We start from the raw sequence: 20,414 nt of genomic DNA on the forward strand, positions 1-20,414 counted from the left end.
TTCGCATTCGAATTGTTCAAAACTCAAAAAAGCCGCCGTCCACCTCAGAAAACTGGTCGAAAAGTTTTCTTTAATTTTGGCGAAAGAGAATTTTGGACTGTCAATAGAATATTTTGCAATCAATATAATTTTTATACCTGGGTGTTGTTGTGTCTCAAAAAAGGTCTTTTCATTAAACGTTTCGGAAAGCTTGAAAAAGCTGTACAATTTTTTTATATGTGACAATCAAGAGCAAATACATACGTTGATTTAGCAGGACATACCCCATCCTGCACTCTAGTCCAACTCCGACGCCTATCTTGCAAAATAGTTACAAATGACGCTTATCAAACAAGATCTTGCACGACTCTTGCAAGATGCAACATCCTGACGCTTATCTTGTAAGGTAGACGTTGAAAGACTCAGATGTTTATCTTGCAAGAATCTAGCAAGAGTTGGACGCTTTTCTTGCAAGAATTTAACAAGATTGACGCTTATCTTGCAAGATCATTCAAGAAACAAGCAAGGTCTTGCAACACGGTGGTTATCTTGCAAGATTCATGCAAGAATCTTGCAAGATCTTGCAAGATAGCCGTCGGTAATAAACTAGGGCATTTTGTGTTGTGCGTGACTGTATAAATGACATTTTTCCTAACAAAAAAGTCATTTTTGTTGCTTTTACGTCAGTTATTAATGAATTGCAAATACACTATATTATCAAAAAAGCTACGTACACCAAGAAAATTTTTAAAAAGCTGCACAAACATCAAATAAAACAACATTTTTAGTTCAAATCAGTTCTCTAATAATGGGAAGTTACAATTAGTTTTTAGATTTTATGGTAGACGGTTCATTTCATGACAGTTTAAGAAGTTTTCAAACAAATTTTAGTGACATCTGAGTCAAGGTTTTGACAAGTTTTCTTCCAATTTTTCCTAATTATCTCCCCGTTTTCGTAATTCTTGCTTCACAATTGCCCATAAATTTTGAATTGGAGTCAGTTTGCAACTACATGCCCACCATTCCAATACCTCCCGCTCCCCTTCTTTGAAGAATTTGTTGACACTCTCTGCTTTATGCACATAAGCATCATCTTGTTGAAAATTAAGGTTTTGAAAATTCAATTCTTCATCGTAATTTTTAAAAGGTTCCAAGCAAACTAGGCTTTCTAGCCGGTTTGAGAATCTAGCAAACAGTGTCCACTCGTCTGATGTTTTTTACCCCACGAGATGAGTGATTGCTTGAGCAAAACCAAAATTTTGCCAAGAAATCTTACTTCATTTCTCCGATCAACTCAAACAATTCCTTCGCTAGTGACGCCCTGAGTCTGTTACTCCTTTGCTGTAGTTTGTATGCCTACTGTGTACTACCTTGATACTGCTATCTTGATTATAAGCTGAGTTACTCTTGTTTTTTCTGGTTAGCAAAAAGAAACTGAAAAGTTTTTAAGGTGAATCAACTTCAGTAAAAACCAACTTTAATATTTACAACGGAGGGCTTTTTTCTGAAGCACCAGGCTCATGACTCTCTCTCTCTCTCAGATTGTGTATTGAGCCCCGAATTGCCCACGCACAAACCCCCCCCCCCCCCCCTCCCCCCGCGCGAATCTTTTTCTGTCGAATCATATATTCCCATCACCTCGCCTCAGGGATTTACCATACTCACTCAATTTTACAATCCTGGTTGTCGAATGGGAAGCTGGTGACGTCAAAGCTGCATGTGGTTATCTGAGTCTGGGCAAATGGGTATACAACTAGGGCACCCGCTGTGTAACAATAAGTTGTGTTTGGACAATTGAATGCACGCTGTACTATCGGATTCTCAAACGACGTCTCCACAACCTCGACGCTAAAATGATTTCACAATCAATTGTATAACCGAATTTCTATTATTAACAGTATTTGATATCCTAGGTTGAGGTCCCAATCAAAAGTGACTTCTGATCGACCATCCAAGACCGAAGTGACCTTTTATAAGACCATCTTCGACAGTGGAACTGCGCCCAAATTAAGAGTCTGAAAAATTTCGAGCGCAAAATTTTGGACAATAGCCTGAGGGTTCTGATCAGAGGTCACTTTGGTCATTGATGGCCTCATCAGAGGACAGTTTGGTCTGAAACTGGACTGATCACAAATCACTTTGGTCTCACATGGTCTGTTCAGAGTCATTTTGTTCTAGAACTTGACTGATCAGAGGTGATTTTGGTCAGGGAAGGTCTGATCAGAGGTCACTCTGATGAAAAATTTGCCTGATCAGAGGTCACGCTGATGAAAAATTTGCCTGATCAGAGGTCACTCTGATGAAAATTTTGTCTGATCAGAGGTCACTCTGTTCTGGGAATTCTTCTCAGAGGTCACTTCTGGGATGACCGTATTCATGTGTGATCATAAATCCGATCACAAGCGCTTATAACATGAAAATCAAAGCAAACGGTAATATGAAGCTGAATAAAGAACAATGTGTTTTAAACAATATTAAACTACTAGCACGCGTGATTTTCATATCCTTCAATAGAGCAACTATTACGAAAAAAATGGTCATATACATAGAAAATAATCATTAACCCAATAACTAATAGTGTCTGTTACTTGAACTGTTCATAACACTGACTGCGTTACGTCAGCTGTCCTATCACAGGTAATTTTAATGGACAGTTGACCCAACCTTCATTATCAATGCACTCGTTTGTTCATAGTACAACTACCTTGAGTCATGCAAAAGAATCACGCACATTTCAAAATTAAGCACAAAAGTCGGTAGTTATTAATGGTTTCACTGAACCTGCGACTGCGTACCAATCTAATCAAAGCTCATTCGTATGTCGAATCATTCAAACTTCGATCAGCAATTCCTATTTGCCCTGTGCAGACATCACTTCATAAACGGTGCCGTGGTCTCGAGCACGAGTAACAAGAATTTTATTATTTTAATGATTGAATTCAAAATGGACTAAAAGTACAAAAATTCACAGGTATTTATAGTGTGAAAATTTACAGAACTGTCTAGATATAGAAAAACATATATTGGTTAATTTACACCTTAAGTGTGAATAACACCTGTATCACATCCTCTCTCCATTTTTAGGCAGGTTGGTAGGGATAGCTTCTTCAAATACTTCTGGTTGTTTTTAATTTCTGCTTGAAGTTCTCGTGGCCCCTGAAAGTTGTCCTCCTTCAGTTACTGAAGTTTCTTCATTGGAGTCGGGTGATGCCACGTCTATATTGTCCCTACTGTTGTCAGATTGTGACTCAGTAGATTGCTTATCAGTAGGTTGAGTCTTGATGTCATCAGGTTCCGGTCATGCAATTTGGTTGTCACAAACAAGCACTGTCTTCTTTGAATTCTCTGGCTGGATAAATGAAGTATTCATTCCATTATCTATAACGAAGTTAGCTGGAACTGTTGATGTGTTCGTTGGTTTGAAGAGACCTGGTTCACATAGATCAAACTCAGTGACTGCTGGAAGTATCACTTTACGTCCTAGCACTAGATCCACAGGAATTTTGCCCCGCGACTTCGAAGTATTTCGGTGTGTCATCATAGCCCAAAGTAGGAGAAACCCCAAATGACAAATTCAGATTTGAATAGCCCAGGCTTGAATAGCCCTAGATTCCAAGCTTGAATAGCCCGTTTCACTGTTTGGACCCTTCGCTCGGCAGGTCCATTTGCTCTGGGCTGGTAGATAGGTGACTCCATCTTTTTAATACCCAGTGATTCACACCACTGTTTTAGGTCACCGCTTACAAACTCGGGACCATTGTGTGATACCAACGTTATTGGTGTCCCAAATCTTTCAAAGAACTGATTCAAGAACACTTTCATGGTTTGTGGGGTTCTATTTACCGCCGGGAAAAGTTCTATCTAGCTTGATCCCGCGTCGACTAATACTAAGATATTACCTTGGTCCTTAGCGTATCCCCAGTCCAAATGGAGTCTTTCACAAACTTCTGCTTCTGGCCAAGTAGATTTTCTTCCCCAGGTTAGGTCTGTTTTCATGGCATTCCCTACAGCTACTAACAAATCTAAGAACATCTTGACTAATGCAGGGCCACCATGCTATCTTTTGGACTGCTCCTTCAGTTTAATTTTTAGCTGGGTGTGTCTCATGAGCTTTGGCCATTACCACATGTTTTAGTTTGAGTAGATGAAAGGCATAACTCCTCGAAATATGCCTCCGTTGTGGATAGTTAAGGTCGATCGAACTCTTTCTCCGCTTCTTTTGCACTGTTTCAAGTTTCCTCTTTTGATTCTCTTGATGACATCTTGTCGTCGTCATCGAAATCTAGTCTGCTCAAAGAATCAGCGTGGGTATCTGCTCTCCAGGTGTATATTTCAATTCGAAGTCGAATACCATCAGCGCTAGAGCCCGTCTCGTGATTCTTGATGATGCTGTTTTAGGAGTTTCCTCGTCTGGTGCGAAGCGATATTTGAGAGGTTTGTGGTTAGTATGTAGAGTGAACCTCCTTCTGAGCAGAAAATGTTTCAATCTTGTGACCAAAAAGACGATTGCAATTACCTCTAGCTCAATATTGGAGTAATTTTGTTCGGCTTGTGATAACTTTTTTGAGAAATAGATTACAGGATCTCCTCCCTGTGAGATAGTTGCACCTATGCTTTCTCTGAGGCGTCTGTTGCCACGGTTGCTTCTTTCATCACGCTGTCAACCTGAACAAGTGGGTTAACATATAACTCATCATTTTATAATTTCGACAGTGTTCTGTTCTTTTATGAATTTAAATCAAAGGTACCTTTTGTAGCAAAATCTGGCATCATTTGTCCATAAAAAAATTCAAGGCGGACAGAACACTCCGGTTGTTAAAAACTCCGATGGTAGTTTTGCATTTTTGATTTTCTCAACATGTTTAAGATCGGGTGCTATTCCTTCTCTTGAAACTGAGTAACCAAGAAAACTAACGCTTGAGACTGGTTTAGAGTTGGATTTTTTCATTGATGGTGAAACTCTTCTCACAAAGTCGATTTTGACCGCAAGCATTCCTTTCTCGTATTGCTCCTTCGTTGTTTCAAATGCCAGTACATCATCTCGAAAGATGACCACGTCTTTGACTCCCATTCCTTTGAGAGTTGACTCGATGTAATTCTGGATGATTGATGAAGAATTCTTTAAGCCCTGAAGAAGCCTGCACATCTTGAACAGTCTTTGCGCTGTGTTCATTGTACACATTTTTGCATCTTTGTCCAATTCGATTTGATAAAGCACGTCTGATAAGTCAATTTTGCCAAAGTAAGAGGCCCCGTGGATAATATGAAATATGGTTTTCATGTCTGGGTTTTGATAATCCTAGTCCAAAACTTTGTCGTTAATGTGAACTTCCAGGTCCATGCACAACCTTAGAGCGCCATTTTTCTCCCGTTGCCAAACTACTGGGGATGCGTTTGTGACCCCACATGGTTGCACTGCCACAAAATCGTCTCAATTTTTTCCCAGACACTGTCTTGTAGAGGTAGAGGTATCTTTCTAGCCTTGAAGAACATTGGCTGTAATCTCGTAATGAGTTTTAGATGCAATATTTATCTTTTGACTGCGGGTAGTTGTTCATCACACAATGTGTTGATGCTTTCTTGGGGTAGTATGTCTCTCCAAAGTAGTCCAAATTCTTTGTTGGATTGCACAACTGCAAGTTGATGTTGAATATATCTAATACCGTTCCACGCAAGGTCAAATGTTAGTGATCCCGGAAGCGTCAATTGATGGCCATCATAAGCCTCAAGAGGTCTAAATTTCCCATCCAACTGAGATTTACCATGCTCGGTCGAGACGAATGATGATATCACAGGACTATCAGCACCATTATAAACTTGAATTGTTTTGGTCTTTGATTGTAAAGTACTCTCATGTCGCTGACATGTTAAACACGTTTTTTTGTGTGTAGTACATTCCCATCTCCATTTCGGAAGATGTTTGACCAGACAACCTACCCTCTTCCTTGCAGAAGTTGTTGTTCTGGTCGGACTAACATGACCAAGGCTGGGTTTAACTTTTGCACATTTTCACAAAGTTCCCCACTTTTTCACAGGTGTTACATTTCTTGGTCAAAGCCTGACATGGCTTGCTACTGTGTGGCTTAGCTCCACATATATTACACAAGTGATCATTGCCTTTACTAGTTGTATCTATTACTATTGAAGTTGTATCTCACTTCTTCCTTCACTATAACCGGTTTTTTACCCGTTGAACAATTCGCAAAAGCCATTGCTTGACTTCTGAACTGTCAGTTTTCTGTCACTCTAGAAAAAATCATCGTTGGTTTAGCTTTCATGCCTTCTAATAGTCTTAGTTCTGCCTCAAGTTCTTTCAAACCTGAGATAAATTTTATTTTTACCATCTCCTGCTCGGGATTGGTCACCGTTTTTTTGTCTGAAAGTCAAAATGACGTGACTCTTCTCTTAGGCGCGCTAGAAAATTATCGTCGAATTCCCCAACGCTTCGGACAATGGACAGAATTTTTGCCCTTTCTGCCGTTATAACTCTCTCTTTGAGAGAAATAAATTTTTGAATTACAACTCTGATCTCTTTAAAAGGAGTGTCAAGTAGTTTTTTAGGGCTCGTAAGGCTCCTGAGTTTCAGAAGTTATTCGTGTTCGCACATGCTAAGAAAGAGATTTGTTATTTGTGTGTCCATATTTGTACCATCGTTGTGTAGTTTGTCTTCTTTCTTATCGGCGCGACATTTCGCCACAAAAGCCACAATCCACGCAGTACAGGATTCAGCATTCTGCAGATCCAATGTTTGACACCATTGTCGTGGTCTCGAGCATAAGTAACAAAAATTTTGTTATTTTAATAATTGAATTCAAAATGGTCTAAAAGTACAAAAATTCACAGGTTTTTATAGTCGCTCTAAGTATGAAAAATTACACAAACGTCTAGATATAGAAAAACTGATATTGGTTAATTTACATCTAAAGTATGAACAAATTTTTCCACTTGCGTGTATTGCAAGTATTAGTGCAGTTTTGTTGCACTTGACACATTGTTTTTGTCTTTAACCCGAGAACGTGTCATTGGAATCTACAGGGAGGATCATCGAGTTGGTTCATGTTCATCACTGATGGTGGGAAGATCGAGTTAATCGCTCAATTTTATGGTTTATGTACACTGATAAACTTGTGATGTGAACAAATTTGAAGCAACGATTCGGTTCAATTTAGAAGCCGTTAAATAATTTACTTCACCAACATCAGGTAAGAAAGTTTTGTTTATATCGAAGTTTTCACTTAAACTCTAAATTCTGGTCTTCGCGATATATCACAAACACCTCGGCAATGTATGTTACTGTGCACTGTTCTTTACTGTAAACTCCCTCTATCTTACTTTATGCTAGCCTGGTCTCCAGGATGGAGTACTATTGATCAATTTCGATCTTTTTGTGAGAGATAAAAGAAACGGGTGGTATCGAAAAGCTCTAAAAGTTTGAAGCGGTTCTTGAAAAGATGTTTTTTTTTCTGGTACAAAGCGGCCCGAATTTTTCCATGGCCTGAAAATATTTTGCTCTTCTCAATTTTTCATGCCGTTAGATGGCTAAATTCTGTAACCGTGAATCATCTTTCCAGTTCAGTTGTAAACACTTTTGATACTTCTCAGGATCAGATAAAACTGAGTTAAACGTGAGTGATAGTGATAGCTAACAAGTTGGTTCCATGGTTTTTACGACATCAATCTCCTAAACCCATAATTCAGCTGCTACCTTTTAAATCTGGTGGACAAACACTGAAACGGCTTTTGGTGTGCACATTTCTATGATGAAATGTTTCATCATCTCAGATGTTTCTACGCAGTATCTAATGAATCACCCCAAACGTGCTGACGGTCAGATAGAGGGTTCTCTTTCGAGACGAGGTGGAGCGAGAGAATTTGTTGAGTTGACAAATCAGAACACGCTTATCTCACTAAAGTTCAGTCAGCCCGTAAGCTTCAAAATTTCCTTTAAAATCTTCTTGAGATTAAATCTCAACAAAATCTCATGTTTTGAGACAAAATCTCATGTTTTGAGAACACGAACTTTTTTAAGAACTTGAGCTTTAATAATTTTCAAACAATTTGTACCTATAAATTTGTGTAGGTCACAAGTCTCAGTTAGCCCATTTGTTTTAAAAACGACCAGCTTTCTTTTAATGCAATACTTTATACTTATTATTTTTCACAACCAGTATACATTGCGAAACGGTTTCCTTTTGCATTAGATAATTGGTTTGATTTATACGAATTTAATTCCCAGCATACTTCTAATTAACCTGAGATTTATCCGCGCACTGTATTAAATCAGGAGCGATAAAACAGCGGATGATTTACAGCGAATGAGTTGGGTAAAATTTGGAAACATTCTGGATACAGCCCGATTATAAAATTTAAATAATTTCGTTTTTTTTTGGGTCACTTGAAACAACTTTTGATAGCACATTGGGCATGCTTTGGTCTTCCATCCGAGCTCATAAAAAAACAAAGTTTGCCTCAAAAATTCAAACCTTTTGTTGTTGAATACAAATAATATTTTCCTTTAGAAAAATTTGTCCAAATTGCGCATATTTTCTAGATCGTTATATCATTAACATTGCCACAATGATTTCGTTATACAAAATCGCACATTTTAACAGGGAAGCTCATAAATTATTGGAGGCTAATGACGGAAAATATGCCAGTTTCACTTTCTGAGTCTCTCCCATTATAGCTCTCCCCACCAATCGAAATTTTAGCCTCTTTTGAATATATATTGAAGATAATTGGGGAGTGAGGTTTACGTTATGTATGAGTACTGAGCTGGGAGGTGACTATAATGGGAAACGCCCCAATGGGAAACGCAAACTTTTATCTCCGATGTTTAAAAAAAATGGATCTTTTCCGTTTATTTCCCCACCGTACATTACGAAACCACCCAGTTAGAGAGCACGTGCCGTTTCATAGAAAATCATTATGTTAAACAAATTGCACGTGCTGCTGGGGGTTGCAAAAAATAAATAATATGCACCTGCTAAGCTGGGGGGGGGGAACAAACGGTAAAGATCCAAAAAAATTCTACCACAGTTTACTCATCAAAATAGAATAAGCTAAAACGACAAACTTGTTGAGCACGATGATGTCTGGTTTCCAAATGGAGTCCTTGCCAGGGTAAAACTCATACATGTAGGTGTCAGTGAGGTTATCCCACGCCTCCTCTGGGACATCTACCACGTAAGACACATAGTTCCACAGCTTAGTCGTTATCGTCTCCTTCTTCTCGTTCTGTCAATTAAAACATAGCCGACTAAACGTCGGAAGAATTGCTCTTGAACGACTAGTGGGAGCTCTAATCAATTGCAGCCTGCTTCAGTCGGGGGGGGGGTGGGAGCCTAAATGGGACTAAGAAGTTCTATAATTGTGGTTTGTTCCAGGTTGTTACGATCATTGTAAAAATCAACGTTTACAAACGCAGAGCCAGACTGATGCCTCAGATCTCAGATATAAATGACTTCTGATCCGATCCTATTCGAGCGCACATTGGGGCATTTTGCAATCTAATTACAGTGTAGAAAAACTCTGTCTCGAAAAACCTCTGGCCTTGAGTGCGCTTCGAAAACAAAAACCATTTTGATCACATTAAAGTCTTGTAAAAATTGTCAGCAGGTTAAAAAAGCTCCGCGGCAGTCAACTTTTGTTAGCAATTTATCTACAGTCGTCCTTCAACTGTTTTGTATATTAAAAAATCTGTGTCTTTATAAACTCTGAGCTTAATTCCGTAGATCTTTCACTAACCAGTTTGTTAGCCAACGTCGATATATCCAGGCCAAAATGAGCGCACAATGGGGTTGCCGTGCGCTAAAATTACACAATCTAGAAGCGCCAAAGAAAGGTCAAACTTCTGAACATAAGCCTGCGAAAAGATAATCCTGAACGCATATTGTGACGAAAGTCTAAATATAGTGGCCTTGAGGACACAAAATTTTTCCATCTCGAGAAAAAAGATGAGCAATCGAGCTCACGGTTGATTTAGCAATCTTTTCAGAGTGCGCACTCAAGAAAAGCTTTCCACGTAGAAAACTTGAACTCACTCGAATTGAAGAAATGCAAAACATCAAAAAAAGATAAAGTATGTTTACCAACTACCAAGGCCTTGGATCTCAACCATCACACCAAGGTATCCACCCAAATATTTCTTTAGAAAATATTGCGTGCAACCTATTTGTTAAAACAGGCAGATAAAAATTGAAATGCACGAACAAAGGTCTGCAAATTTGAACACACAAAGAACGCATTAAATTTTTTAACACACAAAAGTCTAGTCAACGCACAAAAAATTGGGCGTGCCCATTTTTAGACGCACGAAGAACGCACAAACAGTTTTGATCGCATGACAATCTGGACATAGCCTGACCAATGTTGGCGCAATAACGGTACCACGTGAAAGTCTCAGACGCAAAAAAAAGTGGCCATAGTCACCAAAAAAAAAGAGCATTCATGCTCACCAAATGAACAGTCTGAGATGTGGGGAACAATTGAAAAAGGACAGCTGAGAACAGGCTACTGTTAATTCACTGCAGACTGAAAGCCTGATGCTGCTCCACTGCGATTACGCAGAATTACATTTGTTGTTCCGACCCCTCTTGAGGGGGGAGGAACTATATACTCAAATGGGTTTTTTTTTGTTCAGTCAATTTTCGCCGATCGATATCTTCATCGTAGAGAGTTGAAACTGGTATCATTGGAAAGCTCGTCCAGCGTAGAAGATGGAATTAAAAAGATTTTTTCAATTTTCGATTTCTACAGGGAGTTATCGATGTTTAAATTTCAAAGAAAAGTAGAGTGAATTCACGTTATTTTTATTCACATTTTCCGAAATTCTTGCCTAAATTTTCGTCAATTTTGCTGAAATTTGTTAAAATTTTTAAGAATAGCGTCGTTGATTTTATTTTTAAAGACAAAGAAACATTGTTGATTATTCTGATTTAATTTTTTTGGTCAAAAACTCTTTTTTTGGATAAATATTTCAAAATTCAGCCTTTTTCATCAAAACAACACGAAATAAGCTACTTTAGTCTTCTTTGATTAAATTTGACGGCAGTAAACCCCCAAACAACACCAAAACAATCTTTATAGAATCAGATGGGGGCTATTCCTACTTCAACTTCCACTGAGAATGCTCTGTAATTAAAACTTTGCCGTTTTTTGCTAACTTTACTCGTTGATTATCAAAAATGCAGAAACTATTTTTGAGTTTTCAACTAACAGATTATCTATATTTAAAACATTCAAAAAATTGATTGTTCCTAATGGACAAAAAAAATTAGCAGAGTTAGTTTTGGGCCAATCTTGGACTGTTACAATCCAATAAGAATTCCGATTGTAATCAGTATGTCTTTTTTTAAAAAAAAAAAGACTTTTTTTAATAATAAAGAACAGAAAATATCAAATCAAAGCTCAGGAGTGATAGGTCCAATTGGCTTCCTGGCAGCTCCAAGTTACGCATTTAGTTTTTTACTTGAAAGTTTATGATCGTTTAGACTATTAAGAATAATTGATTTTTAAATAAATAATGGCTTAATGAACTTTTTCTCTATTTTATTTCTTACTTTGGTCATTTTGTAGCTTAGCGTCAGCAAAGAAAGAATGCTTCTTCATTCTACTGATTTAAAATTTAGACTCGATGGCGGTTTCAAGCCTGAAGTTATTGTTTTCTGGCTTTGATACTACTAGATTTCAGATTTTTTTGTTTTTAGATATTTGACAGTTTTTCACGTTTTCTAGTCACATTATCGCATTATTGGCAGTTCTCATGTCAGATTATTAGCCTTCAAAGTAAAACGCAATTGAACATATCAACATCCTGAAAGATATAGATTATCGTTTTAACGGCCTCAACACTTATTTGTTGAAGAAATTAGTTGAATTTTTTAATTGTCTTTAACTGTCATTTTTACTTTGTCGTTTAGGTCGTATGAAATTTCCTGTAAAGTGATTGGTTTCACTGGCTTTTCATGGCAGAATAGATGAGCCGATATTCTGATATTAAAAGATAGCTGATGGCATTCATGACTTTGAAAACAATTGTTTTCCAAAACTAAAAAAATCTTAACTTCGCAAGTTTGTTCTTTTTATTTTTTGTTACCTAATCTCGTTAAATACAGGTCAAACATGACATTATGGGTGTCAAGAGAAAGTGACAAAGGGGATTGATGTCCAAAAATTTTATTTTTTTAAAGAATGCGTTATGACCCCACCGACTTCGACACCGGTTTTTCACAAAGAAAGTAAATTAATTTTGTCATATTTGACGTTCTTTTTGTAGACGCAAGACATATTCTGGACAATTGCAGGTCTCAAAGGCTTCCTTCGGATGAATGAACGACCCTATTTAAATATTTCATTTTATAATTAACGACTTTCATGACTTTGGATATAATTTTGTTCGAAAAGAAACATCAAAACTATACAAATTATTACATGCTTTTGCCCTTTTCTCTTTTTGTGTGCTTTTTACCTAGTCTCACTAATAAATGAGCACATACATACTACATTATCGATATCTGAAGAAGGCGCAATTGAATATATTTTGAGGGCCAAAACATGGCTTGACGGTTTACAAAGCGTTTTCCGGAAAGTTTCAATTGAATTTTTGTTTGCTGTTTTTTTGTTGTTCTTTTTAGCCGCTTCAAAAAATTAATATGGACAGGTTCTAATGCCCTTCTATAGAAGCATTGGTAATCGTAAACCTTTGGGATATTTTACTTGGTTTCTAATGGTCTTCATTACTTTGAATTTAATTGTTTTAAAAAAAATAAGCGAATTTTTTAACTTTGCTGTTTCTGTTCTTTTTTGTCTAATTGTTACAAAACTTTTTTATGGACTGGTTCATATCTTTTCTGGTGAATTAAAAGTCATTTTGTTTAGTTTTAGGTTTATCTGACGGTATGTTGGCTTTGTTTTTAAATTTTGTTTCTTTAAAACGGACATAAAGTTTTTGATGTAATTAATGTTTGTTGTTGTTGTTGTTGTTTGATTTTGCTGTTCGTCTTGACTCGCTTTCTTAATATTGGCATATCACAGTAATCTAATGCTTTAATTTTTACTCAGCTGAGTTTTTTGCTTTGGAGGCTATCTTATCGTTCATACACAATTTTTTGAAAAATACTTGGGCTTTTTTGGTTTTTTTGGGATTCCCAAAAAATAATTTTTGGGTTTTCCTGTCTTTTCCTCATTTGGTAGACAATTATGCCAAAATTGTGGATGGGCGGGGTCGGAACCTTATGTGCCATCGCACATTACCGAGCCGCCTTGTTTATTTATATAAAGGTTTCTTTGTCTGAGCCGGTCTTGACATTGGCTTGTTCCGTCTGGAACGGCATGGACTTTTGTATTGGGACCTCAGCCAGGGTATGTTGAAAAATCTACTACTTTTTTTGTAAGAATTATGATTCTTCTTTGCTGTTACAAGCATCACTTTTATTTTCAAAATGGTAAATCGCGTATTGCGATATCTACTCACAATGGCGATGATGTTGTATAGCTCTGCAAACACGTACACAGTGTCCTCCCAGATGATAGGTCTGTGCTTCTTGGGCAAGTAAGTTTTGAGGAAATTGTCTATCCTCGTGTCATAACTGGTTCCATCCACTGACACAATGTGAACTGAAAGAATTTGAAAAAATTATGAAAATATTTACAGCTATTTTTTAAAATCTTAAAACACCTATTTTTTTAAAAAAATCTTTGAATATTTACACCTATTTTTTTAAAATCTTAAAACTCTTAAACTCATGTCAATTGGAATAAACGCAAGGGTTAATTTGAGCTCAAATATTCAAAGCCCAAAGACAGACTGCACTTTATTCATGATTTTGGACTGGACATGCGATTGTTTTCATTTTTAATCTGATCAAAATAAAGCATATCTTTTTAAAATTTTTGAAAGAAAAAAAGTTTCAAAAAATTTGGGCGCTGAGACGATGTCGCATCTATTTGCTTTTCTGAAATTGAGGGTGAGTCAATTTCAATATTTGGAACCGTTTAAATTAGAGATGGAAAACTGCTCCGTAAACAGTTTCCAAGCCAGTTACATCAAGGTCAAAATTAAAACAAGTGACTGCAGCCTTTTACGGGTCTTGAAATAACATTCAAATTTTTCAAAGAATTTTTCATTTGGCGTACCTTAAGAACATTCTGCTGTCAATGAGTTTAGTTAACTCCAAAATATAAATATTAGAGTATATCGTGCGTTCATTTGAGTCTTTCCGACTTTCCGTTTGGAACCTCAGAGTGGCATGTAGTTAAAGTTATTTAGCTCCCGTGAACACAGTTCAGCTTTAAATAAATAACGCGGCATGGAAACGTTACAAAATAGCGACAAAAACTGTTTATTAATTTGCATTTTTTTCACTTACCGGTTAAACAGGTGAATAAACACAAAAAGATAATTGGCGACTCCATGCTGAAAAAGTAAATAACAGTTGTTACGTATGTATAATTCACAAAAGAGCAGAGAAAACAATCTTTAATCAAAGCTGCAGCTAAAACAGATTTGAACTGCGTCAAACTTTTAGTTATTTACGTTTAACAAGTTCGTAATTTGAACAAAAAGTACGTTTAAGATTTTTTTCAGCTTTATTACGTCGTTTGCTGTGAAGACTATGAATTTTGCCAGCAAGCTACATTAAGGACCAAAAATTAAAACTGGCAGCGTATTTTTCACAAAACCGCGAAGTTAATTATTGAAAATGTTTGATTTATAAGTTCACACACAATTTTATTATTATTATTTATTCCGAAGAAGTAAAATTTTCACTGGTTAATATTTCGTTATTAACCTCAACGAAAACGTGGGAGCAGTTTTCCACTTGAGAAAACAAAAGCTTAAGAGTTTAAAAAGGAAAATAAAATTAGATATGCTTTGATGCTGGGAATAAGGGTCATTGTTTATTAATATGATATGGGTAAGAAATGAAGGCATTGAATTACATAAACTCAAAATCGGGGATACGTGATAAGGCAAGTCGATGAGTTATAAAGCGCATTTGCAGCAGACTTGGCGATCAGTGTTGTAGATACGTAATCAGACGAGAGCGATTTCATAAATAGATAGATTAATTGGATTTTCGTAAAATTCTTTATTCTTATCCAAACCCTATTTAATTTGTGAGTGAGGAGGAGGAGTTTGAGTTTTGCTAATTGGTCCTCTGTCCCATTTTGGCCAATTTAAAATTTTATCAGTCTTGAAAAAAATTTCATCTAACAACTTTAAAAAACAGTTCACGACGTTTACGATTTTTTTTTGCCTGTAAGGAACTCAAATGGCAAAATTGCTGACAAAAAGGTTAAAAATAGTTCCTTGCTTTTTGTTTGGATTTTGCAAAGTCATCTATAGACTAAATAGTTGGATCTTTTAGCCATTCGGTCTACTTTTATTCTTATTAATCCGACCCACTTTATTGGAGGGAGGAAGTATACACTCAAAGGGTTTTTTGTTCTGCCAATTTTAGGCAATCGATATATTGATCTTATAGGGTTGTGAGTGAAATCATTAGAAAGCTCGTGCCTCCTAGTATATATATATTTGGAAAGATTTTTTTTCCATTTCATTTTCTCCATGGAGTTATCGAGGCTTAAATGTTGTGAAAATTTGACTTACTTTTGTTGTTAATATTTTGCGTGTTTTCTCGCAATTTTTTCCTGTTTTGCTGACAAATATGTTGAAAAACTTAACGATAGTGTTGTTGGTTTTGTTTCTAAAGTTAGTTTTCAAAATTATGCTTTTTTCAGCAAAAAGGCAGAAAAAAGAAGATTCTTTAGCAGACTTTGTTTAATTTTTGACACCCAAAAATTGCTGAATTAAACCTTTATAACTCTGATCTTGAATTCAAATTTTGCCAGCTTTTTGCTCATTTAACTCGATAATAATTTAAAGTGGATCATCTATTTTTGGTATATTGACTTTTTTGTCAAATTATTAATATCCGTTATCTTAGGAAATTTTGCGTGATTCTAACGGATGAACAGCGATGGCAAGGCTAGTTTTTATATAATCGTTGTCTTTTACAAACCAAAAGTAACTCGGATTGTAATCAATCGCTGCCTTTTCAAAATTTTAAAACTTTTCTCCCGTTTAAGTTAAGCATAGAACAGAACAAATCAGTTATAGGCTTACTAATGACTGGTCTAAATAAATGCTTTCTAGTATTTTTCTTAAGGATACCTACCTTGTTCTGTTAGTCGAAGGCTCATCGTTGTTTTGACATTTAATTAAACCTGTTTGCAAAATAAACAGAAGATTATTTGCTCATTTATTCACTTTTTGTCAACTTCTAGCTTGAGGTCAGCAAAAACAGGTCGCAACGTTTTTCTAATTGATTGAAATTTGATATTCATTGTGTTTTAACATTTTAAATATTGGTTCGCCGGCTGTAATACTACGAGTTTACACAAAAAAATTTCGATACTAGGACATTTTTTCTCTTTTGATGTTCGTTTTTGCTCTATAAGAGAAAGTACACTTGAACATCTCCATTTTTTCGTGAAGCGATGAGGGTTTGAACTTCTTCGACACCCTCTTCTAGCAAACTTTAGTAGAATTGTTTTCTTTATTTGTCATTCTTTTTGTAGTCCCAAGAAAAATTCTTTATAATTGCAGGTCTAAGCGGCTTCGTATCGATGAATTAAGGAGCCTAATTTTTATTACTGTAGATAGCTGAAGTCTTTCATGACTTAGAAATCAAATAATTTACAAAACTTTTGTACGGCTTTTTTAACTTGCTGTGTACTTTTTACCTAGTTTCAACGAACACAGTTTATGTATCACATCAGTGGTGTTTGACAAGGGCACACTTAACGATATTGAATGTTTTTATATGAGAAATGTTTTTGTTTCAACGGCCTCGAAATCAGTTTTTGGCTAATATATGATTTAATTTTTGATTTTTGCCTGGTTTTGTGTTTTTTATTAAATTTAACACATATTCTGAATAATGACATATTGCAAGGGTTTTCGTTGAAAAATAAATGAACCTATTTAATTGTTTCAGTTGATAACTAAAAATTTTAAGACTTTGATTTTTTTCCCCGAAAATTGTAAATGTTTTTTTTAACAAAGCCATTTTTGCCCTTTCTTTGCCTGCATGTTACCTAGTCTCACTATTGAGAGATGCCATATCACATTATTGCTCGTTAAGGAATGGTTCCGTGTTCTTTCAGGTGAAATACAAATGAATTTCGTTAGTTTTAGTCTTATTTGACTGCTTATTGATTCTTTAATTAAGTTTATTTTTTTAGTTTAGACCCTGAGCTTTGGTTTTACATAACATTTGTTGTTAATTCTTGACTCTAATGTTTGTCTTGTCTCGTTGTCTTGATAATGCATGGTCTCATTGGCCTTCTATTGGAAGATATTTTTTATTCATACACCAATTTTTTTTAACAGCGTTTTAATTTTTGAAAGTTTTCCATCTCTTCCTCATTTGGTAGATTTGATAGTGTATAGCCCTATAATCTGGATATTTGAGCAGCCAAAGTTGTCTCAGCATTAAAATTCATATGTTTATTTAATCTCTAATTTTTGTATTTGTTTAAACTAGCAAGGAAGTTCTACATTATTTTCAAAACCAAGGAAGCGTTGAAAATTTTTAATTTCGTTTTCAATAATTTTTTGAAATACTGAATCCTTTTTGTCTAATACATTGGCAAAATTTTGTGTATCTTGATCTAGTTCAATATTGAAAATTAGCTGATTTTTTCTAGACTTTCCGGCGGCAAGAATTAGATTTGAAAAACGTCTTCCATACCTAGAAATTTTTTCCTTGTAATTTTCGTCTGTTTTAATTTTTTAGAGATTATATCAGCAAAACACAACGAATCAATTCTTTTTTTCTGAATAAATACATCAACGTTACAACTCTTCTCGCCAGAATTGTGACCTCTCAATGCCTTAAAAATTTAATGAGTTGACAACACAGATGACTAAAAAATAGTTTTGTATGACGGGTCATATTTTTCGTCCTCGCACCTTATTATTCTCCCGGGTTGGGGTTCCAGCAGATTCCATCAAGGAATGAGCGTAAATTTAGCAAACCAAGGATTAATTAGAGCAAAATAATAGCCTAAAAATTCCCTCGATGTATCATAGCGATTTCATAGAAAGCAAAATTCCCATCAATGGATTATATCCGTTTCATATAAAAGTTTCTAATTGTCAGAAAATTTACGCGCATCATGCTTGAATTCTGTTATACAAAGCGAATTTACAATTTTTTTGAGTTAATATTGGTAGGGATAATATTCTGTAGACAGTAGTGCGTGACTGCAGTGGTGAGGTGTAATAGATGGGGCTCTTTAACAGCACATTACAAGATCGATGCCGATCTTGAAAGAGGATATGGCGAAGGCAAAAATAGGACGTATCCCGAATACTGGTGTTCTAAAGGCAGTCAGAATTCCTTTTTTTAGGAATCGAATCAGGTTTCATGAATTTTTTATGATGCCGTAAAAATCAGAGATGCTATCGATGGATTTTCTATGATTAAAAAAAGTGGTAATGAACCATCGATGATCCATGTACCACAATCCATCTGTGAAATTCTATGGGAGCTTAGCCAGGGTTACATAGTTAAGTGCCTCTTCCTTGATAGTACTGCATGCTCAAGACATCTTTTTCAACTAAATCAAGAAAAATTTTGATTTTCTTTAAATTTTTTCAAAAAAACAACGAGAAAAATCAAAAAAGTGAATTTTCTTGGATTTTTTCCACTGCAAGGTCAATTGAGCTAAGCCTTGTCGGTGTATTTATTTTTCTGATATTTATATCTATGTTTTGGCGAACTGTTCTTATCGTTTTTACCGGAATTCTCTTGCATCGAATTGCTTTAGCAAAAAGAGAAAAAAGTGATCCCTTATGTCAAGACTACTCCAAGAAATTAGAACAAACAAATGGACCATTTCAGCATTCAACTTCTTATAGGATAAAAATTCCACTCAAAACTTCTTAAAAATTAAAAATTCGACCTACAAAGCTCTTGAAACCCCAGACATATCGAAATTCTTATCGTGTAAGATCTCACAAATTTCTTACAAAATTGTCATATATGTACAAATTTATCAGGTGAAAATTTTTAACCGTTTCTGATAAGATCTTACGCAATAAAAGTTCACTTTTGTCAGATCATAGAAGATAAAAATTTTGCCTGACAAAAATGTTTATCGTGTAAGATCTTTAAGATCTTGTACAAAAAACATTCGGAAAGCTATGACACATCTTTTTGATAAGATTTTTATCAGACCTTGATAACAATTATGACAAGATCTTCATTTTGAAGATCATTCAGGGTTGTTTTCAAGCAGCAGCCAAACACTACAGCGAGCAACACTTAAGTGTCAGAGCAACGGAGAGAAAATTATCTTTTATTGTCTTTTGAGACTCATAAGATATTGTGAAAAAGGTCATTCGAGTGTTAGGGGCTTTTTCTGAGGCAGTGATTACCAAACTAGGCTGTATTTTTTTTCAAGATCGAAACCATCTTGGACTGCTAAGTTTAGCCATAGAACCTAGTTAAGACTCAGAATAATACTGCCGTCAAAAAAGAATCAACAAACATTTTCTGTTTCAAAACTGGTAATATGACCAATTATTCTCTTATCAGACCTTACAGGATAAAAATTCAACCATACGTAAACTTGTATCGTGTAAGATCTGATAAGATACTTATCAGTTCTTGAAAGATAACAATTCAGCTAAACTGAAGCCTTATCTTATAAAATCTGATAAAACACTTATCAGATCTTATAAGATAACAATTCAGCAAAAATGAATTATTATCTTATAAGATCTCAATAGTATCTTAACAGATCTTGCATGATTAAAGTTCACGTAGGGCAGAACTTTTATAGTGTAAGACCAGCTAACATCGTACACGATAAAGAGTTTTTATCAGCATCTTATCAAATCTTACACGACAAAAATTCCAGAATCACTGGGGAAGTTAATCATTTGTTCACAGGGTTCCTATGCTCTTAAATAAGTTCTGGGAAAATAAGTTTTTAAACAATGACAGTTCTACCCAAACAGTAGCAAAAAATAACAAAACGCCGCAAAAATACGTTTTTAAACTTACGTTTAAAACAAAAATAATAAAATCTGGAAGAAGACGAATTGAAGTCGTAAAATAAAAAATGGGATTAAAAATGCAGGGGAAAAGAAATTATTATGAGAAAATTGTTGACATATAAAGCTGAAATTTCAATCTAAGTGAAGAAGTGTTTGAAAATTTAGGAGAATTCCTTAAAAAATCAATTGGGAAGAAGCTAATTGAGATCGACTGTTTTTTAACTAGATTGCAAAAAAACATCGCCAGTTGATAAAATTCAAAGCAACAGTTTTTTTTTCAATTTAGGACAAATTGAATGTTATCTAAACTGGGCAACTAACTCCCACGCGCTTTTTACGGTAAATCACTATATGTTAAATT

At 35.5% G+C, this 20,414-nt stretch overlaps 1 protein-coding gene across 1 annotated transcript in view; it reads right to left on the reverse strand.

Annotated features, from left to right (window-relative positions):
- Positions 1-14,516, reverse strand: part of LOC142344361 (acetylcholine receptor subunit epsilon-like) — a 35,217-nt gene extending 20,701 nt beyond the window's left edge. The window contains exons 1-4 of the mRNA XM_075395952.1: positions 14,349-14,516; positions 13,454-13,596; positions 9,056-9,216; positions 1,645-1,827 (exon numbers count right to left, since the gene is read on the reverse strand). Coding sequence (XP_075252067.1) covers positions 1,645-1,827; positions 9,056-9,216; positions 13,454-13,596; positions 14,349-14,394 — 533 coding nt within the window. The 5' untranslated portion in view covers positions 14,395-14,516. The remainder of the gene's footprint in view (positions 1-1,644; positions 1,828-9,055; positions 9,217-13,453; positions 13,597-14,348) is intronic.
- Between the last annotated feature and the right edge of the window lie 5,898 nt (positions 14,517-20,414).

This window comes from Convolutriloba macropyga, chromosome 1 (assembly GCF_964194025.1).
Source record: "Convolutriloba macropyga chromosome 1, txConMacr16.3, whole genome shotgun sequence".
NCBI lineage: Eukaryota > Metazoa > Xenacoelomorpha > Acoela > Convolutidae > Convolutriloba > Convolutriloba macropyga.